The 18,375-nt window shown below is 45.2% G+C and overlaps 1 protein-coding gene across 10 annotated transcripts in view; it reads left to right on the forward strand.

Moving 5' to 3' along the window:
* LOC119175652 (nucleolysin TIAR) overlaps window positions 1–18,375 on the forward strand; it is a 153,010-nt gene that overhangs the window by 84,311 nt on the left and 50,324 nt on the right. For all 10 annotated transcript variants that reach the window (XM_037426578.2, XM_037426574.2, XM_037426577.2 and 7 more), the window contains 2 exons: window positions 7,762–7,819; window positions 15,487–15,574. In XM_037426578.2, the coding sequence (XP_037282475.1) occupies window positions 7,762–7,819; window positions 15,487–15,574 (146 nt within the window). The remainder of the gene's footprint in view (window positions 1–7,761; window positions 7,820–15,486; window positions 15,575–18,375) is intronic.

Genomic DNA, 18,375 nt, shown 5'->3' on the forward strand with positions numbered 1-18,375 from the left:
AGTACGACGCAGATGCTTGCCGAGATAGCGCGTTCCCAGCTGTGCCTCGAGTGACCGACCCTCTTCCCCACTTTTCGTGCTCGTTCGAGATAAGCGGCGTATTTCGGTGGCATGCCGCCGCGTACGAGCGGCGGAGATCGGCCGCTTCGTGTAATCTCTGCTTGAGCAGCGCTGGTCGCCTCCGCTCGCGCGAATTCACCCGCGGCCAGAACATACGGCATCGCGGGTGATGTTACCAACTTGCATTTAACGCGTAACAAGACGGCAGCGACGAAGACCCGTCGAGCAAAGCCTAACGCGATGAAAACACTTTACCCGCCATCGCAGCGATGGCACGGCGAACGCATCTAATTTTCCTTGTGGTTCATATGGCGGCAGTGGCACTTGACCGAAAGATTGGTTTTCTTTAAGTACATTTTTTATAGCCTTGTTGGCTTTTAAGTGAAGATAACTGTCAGTAGCTCATCTCTAGTCTCACCGAAATGCCGTTCTGGCTTCGAACTTGTGCGGAGCGTGTGCCACTCTTCAAAGTGCCTGACAGCGATCGTCTGACGGTGATCATTCATTCATTCACAAAACTTTATTTGTGTCCTGAAGCCCGGTCTTTTCAGACCGAGGCGAGCCGCGTTCACGTCGGCACCGTCAGGCCGAGCCTTGTGGCGTCATCGTGGACCTTCTGGACTGCCCGTAGTTGGTCTTGATAAGACGCGCTTCGCACCATTGTCTGCCAGTAAAGCCATTGTTCTTCGGGGTCGGCGAGAGTAAAGATCGAGGCGGGCAGCGTTCACGTCGGTACCGTCAGGCCGAGCCTTGTGGCGTCATCGTGGACCTTCTGGACTGCCCGTAGTTGGTCTTGATAAGACGCGCTTCGCACCATTGTCTGCCAGTAAAGCCATTGTTCTTCGGGGTCGGCGAGAGTAAAAGACCGAGGCGGGCCGCGTTCACGTCGGTACCGTCAGGCCGAGCCTTGTGGTGTCATCGTGGACCTTCTGGACGGCCCGTAGTTGGTCTTGATAAGACACGCTTCGCACCATTGTCTGCCAGTAAAGCCATTGTTCTTCGGGGTCGGCGAGAGTAAAAGACCGAGGCGGGCCGCGTTCACGTCGGTACCGTCAGGCCGAGCCTTGTGGCGTCATCGTGGACCTTCTGGACTGCCCGTAGTTGGTCTTGATAAGACACGCTTCGCACCATCGTCTGCCAGTAAAGCCATTGTTCTTCAGGGTCGGCGAGAGTTGGGCGACAGCCAGCAGCATGTCTGATCCCAATGATGCCATCGCACGCGTCACACTTGTGTTGAATTTCACTGTCGGGGAGAATGTTATGTAGAAAATACGGAGTGGGGTAAGTTCCGGTTTGCAGTAAACGTAGCGTAACCGCCTCAGCCCTGTTCAATTTTGCGTGTGGCAGTCGGAATTGCCTATGCCCCAAGTAAAAATATTTTGTGGTTAAATTATCTTAATAGCCCCCGGAATGGTAGTGGGCGTCGGATCGAGTCTGACCGGCACTGCAAGCGGGTCCTTGTGCCAGGTCATTCGTCACCTCATTGAGGTTGACTAGAGTTTCGTCCACTTGTCCCATATGCGCAGGAAACCATCGAATATCAGTATCGATAAGATTGACTTAGTTCATAAATTTAACCACAGTCCGAGCGACATAGCCATTGTCGAAGCTCGTAATTGCTGCTTTGGAGTCGCTATAGACGTATGACCATTTTCTGTTTCTGATAGCTAAAGCAATCGCGGCTTGTTCCGCAACCCTGTAATCCTTAGTGAGTATAGTCATGGCGTCCCGTACCTGTCCCTGGCTGTCGACCACCACAGCCGTGTAGGCCTCTTGGCCTTTTACCCAGGCTGCGTCCACGACGGCTGCCTGTTGTCCTACCTGTTCGATTTCTTTCAATAAAGCTTTCGCTCTCGCTTTTCCCCTGCTGACATTGTGTTCCGGATGCATGTTTCACGGCAGGGGAGTGGTTCTGATCACGTCTCTAAGCTTCGCGTGCAGTTCGACCTCGACCTCCTTCGGGTTCTTCGATCTATTGGGGACTGACCTGATGGCCCTGAGTAATAATATAAATATGAACTCGCATCGTAACATCTAGCCAGGAACAACCGCATTGCTTTAGTGTGCTTTATACGAAATACTTGCGTGGTTCAACTATTTATATATTTCCTGGAACAACTGGGTTGCTCTTTATAGAGTACTTGCACGTTTCAAATATTTATTTATATCACATTCACATTAAACAAGCGCAACTGTGCTTGAACGATTTCCTATGTATACGAAAGCAGTGATACGCAGAGAAATATGTTTCTGGTGTGGTAACGATTCTTTTTTAATAGGGAGGTAATGAGGGTTTACGTGTCAAAACTATGATTGGACTACGAGGGACGCCATAGGGGAGGGCTCCTGTCTAAGTTTGACCATCCTGGGCTGTTTAACACGCAGCTTCATCTAAGCACGTGGAAGTTCCTTGCATTTCTTTCCTGCTGGGAAGTATTTTGAGGGAGGAATTGCATGCTGGCTGACATTTTTTTTATTTTTCTTTGAATCTAGCAATAACGAGAACAGACGAAAGTACTATTGCGCGTGAGCGGAACTATTTCTGTTGATGACGTTCACACCCTGCACAAGGCATATTTGTGTTAATGAGTTCTTAAACCTGGTAAAGATTTAGCTTTTCATCTGAAATAACGATTTTTCTTCGCGCTTTTAGTGTTACTCACACCGCTTGGAACAAAGAAGTTGGGGAGGCAGAGGAATTTCAATGCGCCAGCACCGCTCTCTGGGTACGATGGCCGCTGCACCATATGACGGCTCACAGCACAGCAGGCCCGCGAGACCGAACATTATCTGGCGCGCTCAGTGTCAACACCTGAGTATTCTTACAACATTACAACAATATGCCATTTTGGTTGAAGATGCCAGAAAAATCAAGAGGACCGACATTGCGCGGAAGTGTGGCATAGCCTAGTTCACTTTGACGACCGTCATAAAGAATGGCGGCAAAATCGATGCTCTTTTGGGAGACGATGTTGGCAGCGGTGATTGGAAGTGGATCTGCGCTGCCACTTATGACGATGTTGAATTGGCACTGTACAAATGGTTTGTAGATACTCTCACAAAGAACATCCCTCTCAATGGACCAATCCTGCTTGCACAGGCTTAAAGGCGTGGGTTTGTTCTCGGCCATGAGAACCTTAATCCAGGCAATGGATAGTTGCTGCGATTCAAAGATCGCCATGGCATCATGTGCAAAAACTTTGGCGGTAAAGCTGCATTCATTGACGAGGACGGTCTCCAGCGTTAGATGGAGGAGAAGCAGAGGTGCCACATTCAGATGGATATCTACAACACTAATGAAATGGAGCTGCTTTTTCAGTTACTGCCAGCAAAAACTCTCGGGGCGAAGACTGATAAATGCGTGGAAGGAATAAGCACCACAAATGACATCACAGTGTTGGTGTGCACAAACATAGATGGCACAGACAAGCAGCCCCTATTGGTAATTGGCACGCATAAGAAACCGCTAGGCTTTGCCAAGGGACTGTGAATGCCAGTAGCATGCAGTTAAGAAGGCGTGCAGTTTTGGTTCGATGTGAAAAAGTAAGTTATTAGTGGAGATAAAGCATAGACCAAATAGCTCTTACTCAATTTCTCTCGCCCCAGACTCTGTGCTGAAGGGAATTTTGTCTCGAATCTGATTGCTCTTGGCCAATCAAAAAGCACGATCACGTCACCACATGTGCCTGCGGCTTACATGATTACCACGATGGTTGTGGTTGGAGACTTTAAGCCTCGCAGCAAAGATTTAATATGAAAGCAGGATTGCATTTCAGTGAGTTTACAGGGATCCCCCGTGCTCTCACGGCGGCAACGAAGCCTGGGTCCAACCTAGGGAAAGTGAAGCATCATTTTTGTTGATGACAGTCAAGGCATTAGATTGCAAAGTTCTGTTGAATTTTTCGTTCTTATTATTGGCGTTTCCGTGTTAAAAAAACCTCTAGGAGAGGAGCCATGCCGGCAAAAACGTCGTGGCAGAGCAGTGAGAGCAAAGGCACTCAATCAATCCTCCACTCAATTCGTCCCTCAAGTGCAGAATGCATCCGAAGATTAGGTTGAAGGTTGCCAGTTAGAAAAGATGCACTATGGGATGAAAACCATTGAAGCCCCATGTTTATTTATTTATTTATTTTTGCGGGACAGCGGCAGAACGCTTGTGCAATAGAACGCGAAATCGCTGCAAGGCTCGCTCGTATAAGCGGCGTCAACATCACTGGAGTCGCACTACACTTGATGCTGTTATTGGCCACACGTTTGCAGAAGCGGAAAAAAAATAACAAAATAGGAATTGTGAAGAGATCGAGCTGAACAGCTTTCTGCAAATCATGGCTGGACTGCATTTGTGATCTCGAGAAACGTGAAGGGTTAGTAGTATCACCGTCAAATAAAACACGAACAGCGGCAAGCATAAGCACCCGTTCCAGTCGTCACTGTGGACATGCGCAGAGCTGCCAAATAGAGTTGATGCGCGCCTACAAATGGTGATGACTAGAATTTATAATAGTTGCTGCTGTTCACTTTTCATTTGACGTCGATAGTACATGTATACAGGGTGTCCCAGTTGTCAGGCATCATGATTAAGAAAAAGAGGAATGGCGTTACACAAACTAAACCTAGTGCATATTGTCCCCAGTACACTGTAGTATCCGCTACTATTTTTTTTTCCTAAATTATTTATTCATAATTATATTTCTAACTTGTAAAATGCTCGCCAAATTATTGAAACTATGATGAGGCAGATGGGCTCATTTTCAAATGGAATCGGTGTGTGCTACTTTCAATAGCGTACTCATTTTTTCCAGTTAATAAAGATAGCACGCAAAACATGAAACAGAACACACGACTGTGCTCTCACCTGCAAAAGAAAGCAGCGTCCTTGAGTAACTTTAGTGCAAGCAACTGCTTTACCTCTTTTCCATTGTTGATTTCTGCACATTGGCACGGTACAGGTCAGCCGCCAACATGTTGCAATATTGCAGGGATTCCTTCCTGATTGTACGTCACTACGATTATCCATATCTCACGGCCAACTGTTCTTGCTAATAATGCCGCTAGAGCACTGTTCTGATTACAGTCTGGCTGTGTAAAATGAAAAGCGATGTGTTTCTTCGGACAAAATAGCGAGATACCGCAATTCTTTTTTTTTTTTCCATCTGTATACATTTCTTTTACTGATTTTGGCAACCTTAACGTGATCCTGTTTGAGGGTGTTGCTTTCCGAGGTGCGAGGAAAACATGAACATGCAATTAGTATGTTGTAAAAAGAAGTGCATTTGGATGTCATTTCAACATGTGCACTTCTGCACCATTGACATTTCGATAATTTAAGGGAGCACTTTTTGCATTTAAAATATTATTATGACATGACTAAAAAATAATTGAAGAATAAAAAATAGTAGTGGCTATTGCAGTATATTAGGAACCATATGCACTAGGTTTGCTTCATGTAACACTATTTCCCTTTTTAAAAATTATGCTGCGTGATAATTGGGACACTTTGTATATCCTTGAGTTTTTTGCCATTTTCCCGCTTGTTGTAAAGCTCGGTTCACATAATAATGACATGAGTGTGATCGCAACAGTATAATTTGCCGTTACAGTTCTGCTTCCTGTACATTTGTAGTGCTTGCTACTCTGCACGAGGCCCACCCAGGGCACAGCAGTCACCATGCTATGACATTACGATCACGTGACGTCACCTTGCTTCATGGAACCTTGCTCTGAAGATGGGCAGCCGGCGGGCCTCAAAGTTCCTTTTTCAGTCGGCCTAGTTTTGCAACCAGTAATGTGCACTGGCATCTACAAAAAATAGCTTGGAAAGTGTGACCATGTTTTCGATGTGGCTGTGTATCACAATTAATGCATCGTACACACAAAAGAGCAGAGTGTAGTTTCATAGTTTAGGATTTACTTCAAGGATAACGAGCATTATGATGCATGGCTGATAAAGCTAGTTAACAAGGATCAGTGAGCCCAAGTCGAGCGCACGTGTTTGCTGCAAACACTTCGATAAGGTGACTAGAAACAACGATGTTAATTGGTGAACTACAAGTTCACATGTTACCCTTGCGTCTCCACGTGAAGATCATAACACCTCGTAGTCTTCTAAAAGATTGCTTCGGGGTTGTCACCACTAATAGTCCACCCCATCCTAGGCATGCTGATAAAGGAAAATGTTGTGGCGAAAGTACCGATGATGAGAGAAAAACGAGGTGGTGTGGCACATTTTCATGGAAGAAAACGGGCATTGAAAGAGTTTTTGATTCGAAAAAGAATGAAGTCTTACAGGAAAGCCTATACTTGGTTTTATCTTTTAACACATCCTTTGATCTCGACGTCTTCCCATGAAAGCTTGCTTACGTAAGCTTGGAGGCTGACATGTTTGATGAGTTCGTAAACAGCTTCTCGATTGTCACTCTTCAGCAACAGGACTGTCGGTTCCCTTTCCGATTTTTACTATGGTTACATTAGTATCCCAGCCATAGCGGCTTCATTGCGTTTTCAATAAAGGCGAAAATGCTTGAGGCTTATGTGCTTAAATTAAGGTGCACGTTGAAAAACCCAAGCTGGTCAAAATTTCCAGAGCCCTTTACTACGACGTCTCTTATAATCATGTGGTGGTTTTCGGGCGTTAAACACCAATAATTATTACGGTTATATTCGTGTGGAAGCACCGAGGTGCTTTGAGCCTAACCAGAAGAAAACGAATGTTTCAACTGATAAGTTTAGTGGCGAAGCTAGAAAAGGTTAGGGAGGTTCAACCTTCCACCAACCTGATATTGCAATTATATATCTATGCACATGTGCACACAAACACATGCCAGGTCACTAATAAAGCAAATCAGAACTGAGAAAGAGTTACTGTCTGTGACCCAAGATACGTACGTTCATGATTAGGATTATGCTGCTGTGGAAACGGGCTTACACAGACCTATTTCTCTCATTGTTTTTAATGGGCGTGAATATGAGAAAGGAGCCACAAGTCCTTGCTGATATTGAGCCACAGGTTCCCATAAAATTGTGTTTCGTTTGTTGATGGAAAGGAGCACCCTTGTCTCACAGCTATTACCCGAAGAGAAGATAAGAAAGGGGGTGTTGGAACAATCTCGTGACATGCCCTCACTTGTTTTGAGCCTGAAGGGGTGACCTTTGTTATGGGGCGCCCCTGTTTGGTTCCTCCGGAAGTCCCCGAGCTCATGTTGTGTGGACTCGGCTAGGGGCCCCCTTCCAAGTGATGCCCGGAGCACTTCTACTCCTTTACATCCTCTCTTCCCCCTAGTTACGCCAATGACGCGTGTAGCGTGTACGTGCACACACATACATAGCAATACCCTAAAATGGGGACAGTTGCTGGACCGCTGCCATAGCTCAATTGGTAGAGCACCAAATGCATTGTCGAAAGGTTGTAGATTTGGCTTTAACTCCATTCTAGTTGTCATAACTGCTGTGCAGTTCAGAACTACATTATGCCCATTCTTAGTTTCTTTAAGTAGTGTGTAATGGGAAAGGAGATCATGATTGGTTTTGTTTTGCATGCACATATTACCGATAATGGGGACTGCCTATAGAAAAAAAAAATGCATCAACTCGTGCTGACGGCAATAATTATGTTGTGTGTGCAGAAGTGGTTGGTGCTTGCATTGCAGTGTGGTTGCTTAGATAGTAGCATTGTTTGTCTCAACAAAAATTATTCTTTTCCAGGAAATGAAAGTAAACTGGGCCACATCACCAGGCAACACGCCAAAGCTCGACACTAGCAGTGAGTACATCTTCACGGCTCACGAAGAGGCATTTTTTTTCTTGGCTATTATCTCAAGGATGGGGCTATATGTATGCCGCCTGTTTACCTGCTGTGCCAAGTGCTCTTCATCTGTGCTGTTGTAAAGTTTCCTCCGAGTGCCACGCTGATAGTATGCGACGCTACCTTCATTACCACGTACAGGCTTGGGACGCACCATAACTATGCACTAAATGGTCGTGTGTAGCAAACTTTTAATACATATGTGTATCGAACATGCATCACATAAGAGCATCTATTAGCCATGTAGGTCTTTGCCAATACGGGGGCTATCTGCACTGAACCACTGCTGTTGCGCCATACTTGTTTATCAACGCCGTATTGCACTTTCAAATATAGCCGTAAGGTACGACAGCCATCAAGCCCAAAAACGTGGCTGAAACGTGTTTTTGGTTTCATCGAAATGATTTCATTGCAATTCTGCAATGGCAATGATAATTTGAGCAGCAGCTGTAAACTTTAATCGTAAGGTTTCGGTCACGATCACTGGTGCGCATGCCCTCTTTGAAGGCATCAGCACGTGTAGCTTGTAAACCCTTCAACGGGGCATGTGGTCAACGTAAAGAGTTTGAAAAGAGCATCTCTTCATGGTGCAGCAGTATTCTCCTACTTTTACATTTAGTAGAGCTACGCAATATCTGATCTAGGAGAGCCGGGTTGCCAGCATTACTTTGTATAACATTACAATTTATTGCTGTTGCATTTTGCTTCACCCTTGATGTGAAACTGATGTTTTATATAACTTCATGGCAGCATTCAGAACAGAAACAAAGGGTAATGGCAACAGTGCTGAAAAGAAGTGGATTGATGTCTGGTTCCTGGAACAACCTACAGTGGTGGTCCACCTGCGCCAATTGTGCCAGTTGGTACCATTCTGTGCCCCTGTGCACATTCGAGTACAGCTTGCACAGACTGTGCCAAAGTTTACTGGTTCATCTGTTTGCACGTTATCAGTGCGTATATGGCCTGGAAACATTTTTGGTCGCTGCACTACCGGAGCTTTTACATCATGCCGCCGATGTCCTCTACTCCATCCAATCTGCTGCTATGTTTTCTGTCATTACTAGAGATCGAATTATGGGAATTTGTTTGTGGTTATTTTATACACCAGTTTGTTATATGAGCATGAATTGAAGGTCCTGGAACGGTTTTTATAGTGCCTATCAAATACCCATTTTCAAAATAAGTGTCCATATGAGCACTATGTTACCTGGGCTGGCTGTTCTCATTTTCCTCTTTGTGCGCTTGCCTAGCGCGTGCCCCAGCAATAGCCGCGCTCTCTTCGTTTCACTCGGCCACACTGCTGCACTGCATGGCAATCGAGCTATGGAGGTGTTTCTTGTGGGCGGGTTTTACCTACACATCGATGGTTAGTCCCAACCACGTTGCAACTTTGTTTGGAGATTGACCGGAAGTGTCTCTGGTTAGCTGCACAGTGCGACGCAGTGGATGCCGTATGCCTAGTAGATGCCACCTGAGCATAACGATGTGCTCTTTATGAGTGTTTGCTTGCCGAGTCAGAAAATGCATTCGCAACACTGAAAGCACGTAGAGACTTGGGGACGTGATCATGATACTACGCGACTGCATCTTCACGGTTAGAAATGCTGTGCACCATGCTGCGCCGCCACCTGCTCAAAGGCGTGTTATTGCTTTGAAACTGCTTCCACGTTGTCTTCAGTCCCTTCATGCGCCGCCACTGCAGCATGGCTTGGCGACATTGGTGATGGTTCGAGATTATCAGTTTTGCCGCAAGAATGAAGCTATAGCAACACATTGTAAGGCTATAGGCTAACTTTTTTTAAAATCCGATCTCGTGTAACTCTTCTAAATGCTGGCAGTGTAAGAAATATGGCCACGTCATGGAGCGAAGCAGTTTTTGCACTTTTTGATCTCAGCGCGAAATGAGCGGAGTGTTTGCTGATGTCATTTGGGTGCACATGAGAACCCCAGGTGGTCAAAATTTTTGGAGCCTTCCACTACACTACTTTCATAATCACATGGTGGTTTTGGAACGTTAAACCCCCCATATCAATCAATCGTTTACTGATGTCTGTCTCTAGCGCGTGCACCCTTACGGCCAAAGTTCAAGTTGCTGCGCTTACCCCCCTTTCATTGACAGCAAGAAAACCGATGAGAGCAACGTTTTCGCACACATTTCGATACAAAAATGAAAAATCGGGAACTAAATCATGCTCATCTAGAGCGCTCAGCCGGCTGCTTTTGCTAGAGTTTTAAAAATGTGCAAATAGCGATGCTTTAATGTAATTATACCGAGCATACTGTATGCATTCTTTTGCTATGGCACAAGCATGTATGGAAGCTTGTAGCAGCTACGTGCAACAGTGTCCACGGCCTCGCATTGTGCTGCTCTAGACAAGCGTGATTCCGTCTGTACGCAAATCGCCGATGCTAGTACCCTTGCTGCTAAAGGTACCGACGACAAAGCACGGCCGCTTGTAGATGCGTCCTTGCATCGTTAACCCCGAATGCGCTCCATTGAACAGTTATCAAAGTGCTGAATCGGTCAGTGGCAGCAACGATATCAAACTAAACGGTCTAAGCAAACGAACAATAATCGAACACCGGCTTTAGCGTGGACCTCAGGTGAACAAATAACTTGCTGGTTTAAGTACATGCAGCCTGGGTTCGCGATAAACTAGCGCACTAGCACATTACACAGGGCATTCAATATGGGACCACCCTGTCGTGAAAAGGCTATGCTATGCTTTACCCTCTCACCTCTTCACCCTCACTTCTCATTCCCACTCCTGGCCATGCTCTCTCTCTCTTATATATATATATATATATATATATATATATATATATATATATATATATATATATATATATATATAAGGGAAAGAAGTGTATACCTAAGGGCTCGTTTTTCCGTGTTTTAACACAATATTAATGAGATATAACAGACAGTAATGCCAAGGAATGTACAGGGGAAGTTATTAAAATTAATGGAATGTAAATAAGAAGAAAGAAAAGTGGATGAAAAAATTACCAACTGTGAGCAGGAATCGAACCTACGACCTTCGAATTACGCGTTCGATGCTGAGCAGGAATCGAACCTACGACCTTCGAATTACGCGTTCTATGCTGAATCATAAGGGCTCGTTTTTCCGTGTTTTTAACACAATAATAATGAGATATAACAGACAGTAATGCCAAGGAATGTACAGGGGAAGTTATTAACATTAATGGAATGTAAATAAGAAGAAAGAAAAGTGGATGAAAAAATTACCAACTGTAAGCAGGAATCGCACCTACGACCTTCGAATTACGCGTTCGATGCTCTAACCACTGAGCTATTACAGCGGCCCTCTCTCCATCCACTTTTTTGGGTTTATCTGTGAATTTAGAAGTAGGAGCGACAGTCAGCGCCATCTATAAGCCAAACAACGAGTGTGAAAACACTCTTATGCGCATGTTTGGCGTCACGTAGCACGTGAACTTATTATGAGCGGGCAGCTGATTAATTGTCCCTCTTATACAACCTAAACACACCAAGTCTGCCAGTACGAGACCCTCGTTCAATGAAATAAGGGAAAGAAGTGTATACCTAAGGGCTCGTTTTTCCGTGTTTTTAACACAATAATAATGAGATATAACAGACAGTAATGCCAAGGAATGTACAGGGGAAGTTATTAACATTAATGGAATGTAAATAAGAAGAAAGAAAAGTGGATGAAAAAATTACCAACTGTAAGCAGGAATCGAACCTACGACCTTCGAATTACGCGTTCGATGCTCTAACCGCTGAACACAATATTAACGAGATATAACAGACAGTAATGCCCAGGAATGTACAGGGGAAGTTATTAGAACCAATGGAATGTAAATAAGAAGAAAGAAAAAGTGGATTAAAAAATAATTCCTGCTCACGGCTGGTTATTTTGTGCGGCCACCGTAAAGAGTTTCGTTGATTCAGTACCAAACTGCAACTTACATGTGTGGCAGCTTAGGCTAGTTGGTATGGCATGACGATAGTTATAGCGCAAGAACGAAACGACAACGCAGAGACGAGAAGGACACGTGTCCTTCGTGTCCTCCTCGCTTCGTGTCCTTCTCGTCTTTGTGTCGTCCATTTGTTCTCGCGCCATAACTATCGTCATGCTACTATCGTGACCGCTACCAATTGAAGCGCAGCCAACGCCGATCAGGCCTAGCTTGCCATTTGGTATGTTGTCGCAGAAAGTTTGTCCAAAACGTGAAGATTCGGCATCAAAAAGATAGCACTAACAGTGAACCACGAACAGCATGCATGATACGAAGTTCGCGTTTGTGGCCGGCAGATCAGCAACGACGACAACTCGCCAAGCTTACGTACGACAGCGCACTGGCAGCAAAAGTGAAAGATCGCGTCGTAAACCATTAAAGGTTTTCAATTTATGGACAAGGAAGCAAACACGATAGTTGTTGGAAGCTCGATAATGATGTCTTTCCCGACAAGAAATTGTTAAGTGCATGCAGTTGATAAGAATGGGATCGCACGTGCCACGTTGAGCGATGTGCGGCCAAGGCCATGCTAGCAACGTAGTGCAGTCGCGATCTTTTTGCGAGTGAACACGGGAGCGCGTGACTTTTAGAGCTCCGAGCGCTGTGAAGCGGCGGCACCCAGAAGCATTGCTTATGCGCAGTGCGGCCGGGCTGCGGAAATGATACCGGCGCGCGCATTGCATCAGATGAGCTAGCGCATGTCGTCTGCTTCACGTGCATGGCAGTAGGAAAGTCGGGTGCTTCTGCGTGGCAAGAATGTTGAACTTCTAATCATGCCCTCCCTGACTCACAAATTAACATTTTGTTTTTAAGATCATCGTTAATTTGTCACTGGGCACTTTCCCCGACACACATTGTGTGTTCCAGCATGGCCTGGCGCCTGGGCACACTGCAAAATTTATTATGAACGAGCACGTGGAAAATCGCCGGTTGCCGGGTTGCGGTGCTCATCTGCAAGCTTGAGCATTTGTGAAAATATATGGCAATATACACAAAATAGGCTATGGTGCGGCATGCTGTTAACTTGGCAGCTCGAAGAAACTGAAGGTTCGGCAAGAGTGGCAGAATGTTCGAGCGCATCGTTACTTTGTGCCAGCGCTGCACTCCTCACAATCTTCCAGAATAGCAGCAGTGCTCTTAATTTTTGAAAGGGGAATATGAGAAAATACTAATGTAACAACAAGGTACGCTATTCCAGATTAGTGATAAAACTTCCTTAAACTAATTCATCTTTTGTGGAACGTATCCCAAATAACCGTTTGGGTAATTGTTTCTTTTTATTTTCGTTGTATCACTACAAGAACGCAAAAAAAAAGACAAAAGCCAAGTCGCACGGCAGGCATATGAAATGCGCTGATTGAACTGAAAGCATCTAAGCTTTATTTGCCATAATAATACGGTCACTAAGGATGCCGAAAATCAGTTAGCAGACGACACACGAGCACAGCAGTGATGTGATGCGCGCAGATACTGTGACCTGCCACCTTTTGGCGCTCGTAGAGCCGCAAGCCACGCACTCCTCTGGTCACTCTCAAAAAGATTGCGACTGTACGCTGTAGCCGCGTCTGCGCTGGTGCAAGATCGGTCACCGAGGCGACCGTCCTTCTCCCTTACTTATCGAGCCCGTGCAGTGACCCATAATTTTTGTTTTTTAATTTATTTTCCTTCTCTCCGCCCTTCGTGCGTTCACTCCGTGGCCCCTCCTCCTCCGTAACGACCTCGTCGTTCACTCTACAGCGGCACACCCAGCACGCCTCCTTTCAAGAGAGCACTCGCAACTGCATTTGTCACAATTTCCGGCAACTGCATTATAACCAGTCATTCATATTGGGCGGACTACACAATAAGCGGTATGCGTATACATGGGGTTCTATGGGAGGGTAAACTTGCGGTGTCAGCCAGTGAAAGGTCAATGGGAAGCTATTGTGCCATTTTCGCTCGTTCTGACAACTACAGAGAAAAGAAACTGCTGTCTCAATGCGAGATTTGTATTACCAAACGTGCAGCATTTGTGGTTGTGGATACTACATGGTACATTGTTTGTGTTATGGGTCTAGTTCTACCTGACTAGCGGCATGTAGGCTACGGCCTTTCGTCTGGCATTCAAGCGCTAAACACCAAGAGAGCAGCTAAGAATTTGAAAGCAATGTTCGTGCTACTAAAATCAGAGAAAATGCTGTCTTACTTCGCCGGAAGCCAGATCAGGTGAAAGTTGAAAAGGTAGCTTGGTGGGGCGGATTCTGACCAGTGAAGGTATTGTTGCGCAAAGGGTTAGATCGGAGCAGTTTAAGTTAACATGGAAGAACTTGCAATCATGTTGTACGAAGTGGAGCCTATGATAAACTTATGTCCACTGACTTTCACCCATAATGATGCTCAGGAGCCAGAACCACTGTCGCCAGTGCATTTCCTCGTCAAAAGAAAGCTGGTAACCCTTCCTCGACATCACCTGCCAGGCGAAATTCCAGGTAGTGACGTGCATCTTTCACGATGATGGGGTACTGATCGGCCATGGCTGAGGGATTCTGGAAACGTTGGCAAAAAGAGTACTCATTGGAGCATAGATCGCCATATTTGTCCCGCCCATTGACATAGAATGACCTAAGGATAGACTGATATTGCTTTAGCGCAGCTCAGTTTGAGTGTGAAGGAAAGATACTATGCAGTCAAGAAGGGGAAAGACAGACGACAGTGTGAGCGCTAACTTCCAACTTTTGTTTATAGTGTACCCTTACAACACATTGTTTAACTCATTCCACGTGACGCCACACACATGACGAAACCGTACACGTGTGATGCATCACACTATCAAGGAAACCTAGTTATGATCTGATTTCAAATTAACAATTCTATATCAATGCTTCACACCACGTGCTCCAGAAAATTGAGCTCTTTTTGAGATAAGGCCACAGACAGCATACTCACACACAGCTCCATAATTTCCCTCAATAATTTGAGGGAAATTATTGAGTTCGCCTCAATAATTTGAGGGTTCGCGGGTGATGGGCGTGATGACGTCGCACGAGTCGCTAGTGATCGCTTCACGTGAATGTGTGATCGTCAGTAGCGCATCACCATTCGAACGACATTTCATTTTATATGCATGTTAGCGGGTTAGAAAGTGCATATGTGTATCGGAAGTGACTTGAATCCATGTCGGTCACTACCGATCACCTGCTCATTTGTCGCTGAATTGGTGCCGGCAACATTACACACACAACTTCTGAGTTGGTCACATTTTGTTACCAGTGATCACAACATGGGTTTTTGCAGCGACAGTCACTAGTGGCTCATTCATTCTTTCCTCTACGCATCCTGATAACATTCCCCCTTAAGTTCACTGCAAAGCTATTCACTCCCCGCATTCTCGAAAATTCTGGATCGCTTTGAAGTCGCAATGTAGTCGGTATTAAATTTGCTGGCGTCCGGATTAAATTGGCCGGCTGTTGGAATAACTTCAGTGGCACTTGGATTAATTTGAGTGGTGATTGGATTAAATTGATTGGTGCCTAGATTAATTTGGCTAACACTTGTATTAAATGAAGCGACAAAACCTGTAGAGACTCATAGCTGTAAAGAAATGCATTGCAAATTATTGTTGTTTTTTTTTTTTTTTCCAGAACACCATCACATATTCGTAGGAGACCTGAGTCCTGAAATAGAGACAACCCAGCTGCGAGATGCTTTTGCCCCTTTTGGTGATATCTCGTGAGTATTTAATAATTAGTCATTCTTATATTTGCCAGTAATTTACATTTTTCAGGTCTTGTTCTCCCTGGGTAACTTTTAATTCATGCACCACTCTCAGTAAGTGCCCCAAAGAATGTCACTGGCTTAGTCAGAGCTAGTACCTTATTTCTTTGTTAAGCATTTATGGCAGTGACGTACGTATGCCTAAATCTTTGGCTTACATTGTTCGCAATTTCATACGTTTGAAAATCTAGTTAGCTTCTCTGCACATCTGACTTTCTTCTGGGTGCTGAAGGATGTGAGCCTCACGATGTTTATACAGGCTAATCGCACAATAACGACAAGATTAATCAAGAAATTTTATTGTAGCTAAATTTCGTCTGTAGGACAAGAAATTCGGTAAGATCTGATGAATATAACTCGTCCTTTAATCTCGGTAAGCGCATGCATTTAACTTTCGCAAACTTGGAGGTACCTGGTCGCACACCGAGCAAATCTATATTCGTTGAAATAACATGCACAAAATATGCAGAAAGTTTCAAGATAATCTCGGGATGAATTTTGGTATGCACGTTGGCCTCCAGCATGTCTTAACGGTAATGCAACAAAGGCTGCCTAGCAATAATATGTGCGTACTTTCTTGCTTTCACAGCTTGCAGCTGGAAGTGTCTGGTAAATGCTAGGGTAGTGTTATACACGAGAAAGTAATATATGCAGACAACCTTCAGAGCTTGCAGAGCACGCAGTGACATGATTGAGTGTACAAAATTTTCACTAAAGAACAAGTGAAAACTAAATGCCAAAGCTCTGCACTATCATAGCCATAAGCGAACGACAGCAAAGCCGTAACACTTTGTTCCATTTTACAGCCTTATTGCCCATAATCTTTTGCTGTGATAGCTGCCTACCTTCGGAGTTTACTCGCTATCGATCAAGCCGTTATCGACCGTGGTTTTTTGTGCAGCTGTTGCAGCAAACGATAGTTATGTTTTCAATCTGTGTGTGCGCTGCTCGTGCATATGCCTTCAGAACTGCATCATTGCTGTTTCTGATCGCATCGACTGTCACGATTTTATCTCGGGAGCGCTTGCGAAGGATGGAATTGAGAGAGACAGGCATGGCAAACACACACTTTCTGACCCAAAAGAATAAAGGCAAAAAATCACAAGCGAAGAACAAACACTCGCGGGTGCACAATATTACTGCAGTAACGACCCGTACATAGTCATACCAAAACTTGTCTAAATCTGTCACTAGCCCTAGTCGGTAGTACTAAGCCAGTATGGCATCTCAATAATGTAACGTCTTTACAGTTAGCCACGTTGCTACATCGACTGGTTGCCCTTTGCTGTGTCGGCGCTCAGTCGAGTCCTCCATAGACGTTCTCCATGAGTTCCTAACGTAGAGGCCCTTTTCCACCGACCAAGGCACTTTTCTTCATTGCCAGTGTCCCGGTATTTGTCGCAGTCTTCAACTTCGCTGGGCTAGGCTTGGCTCGTCAGGGACTCCCTTCCTAACGGGTCCACCCTGCTGCCTGTTATCCTAGCGCGATGTGTGATAGCTGCAAGTCCACCCGGAACAGCTGGGCAAGGGTGTGGAAATTCGGGGCAGCCTCACTCGGGACCTTCGAGGTCGATGGCCACTTTTCGAGCCTCTCACGTTGACATGCTTCAGAATCAAGCGGCTACGCTGCTCCTGTCGTTGTAGCGACGCTGGTTTCCCACGTCTTCGCAGCTCGGAGCCCCACATTCTTCATCACAGCTTGGGTCTCGTGCCACGAGCCTCTGTTTCCAATCTTGTTCATCGATGTGGTGCATGTGCGCAGCATCGGGAATCTCGCACACGGGTGCCGCGTCTCAGCGCCTGGCTCGTGCCCTTATAACATCGACACGGTCGCAGCATTGCTTCGAGTCAGTGCCCACCAATGAACCCGCGTGTTTCAACCGCCCAGCCTGTCCTTGCGAAAGTTCCATGTCATTCACAGCGAAACCCTAGATAAACAAACCAGATCAATTTCACCATTTGGTGCGTTGCTGACTGAAGTTTTCAGATAACTAAAATGGCAAGTAGCGACCTTCTGCTTAAAGTACCTCAGAAACACCACTTCGAAAAACTTGGCATTCTATCAACATTCGGTTACTATTCAATATGTTTCACCTCACCGCTCCATGAATACCTCACGCGGAGTCTTGTGAGAAGCGGACTTCCTTGAACTGGCCGAAGAAAAACTACAGTAGAATCTCAATGATACGAATATGAAGGGAGCATGCAAAATATTTTTATCATGCCGAATTCGTATGAACCATAAAAAAGTGATAGCAGATCATGAAGATGAACAATAACCTTAACAAAGTCAACTACTTCTTGCTGAAAGAAGTCAGTGATGTTCTTTTGAACTATGCTGCCTTCACCGTCTCGATAAAGTAGCGTGCTTTCGTCACTCATGCTGCTGGCGCTTAGTAAAGGTGCGTTCACATTTGACATCAGAGGAAGTAAAAGCGGCAAAACTCGTTGAAAATTTATTCTCTTCGTTGCCTAAAGGGATTGCCTACCGTCCTTCACTGCAGTTCTCTTTTGTGTCGCAATAAAGAGCGTACCATCTGAAGTGTCTAATCCTGCAGTGGTTTCCCTGGAAATAGCACATAAATTCTCGAGACGGAATTTTTCGATCTGCGTTTGGTCTCTGTTCATCGGTGGAGTGAATTCCCACAACCAAGGAGATTTGAAAAAAATTTCTGGAGTGGAAGCTTCTGCAATGCTTTGCCAGCAGTAGTGAAGCCAGCTTTTGCCCTTCAAGGATGCTGGAAACCTGCTCTTTT

Source organism: Rhipicephalus microplus, chromosome X (assembly GCF_043290135.1).
Source record: "Rhipicephalus microplus isolate Deutch F79 chromosome X, USDA_Rmic, whole genome shotgun sequence".
In the NCBI taxonomy this organism is placed as follows: domain Eukaryota; kingdom Metazoa; phylum Arthropoda; class Arachnida; order Ixodida; family Ixodidae; genus Rhipicephalus; species Rhipicephalus microplus.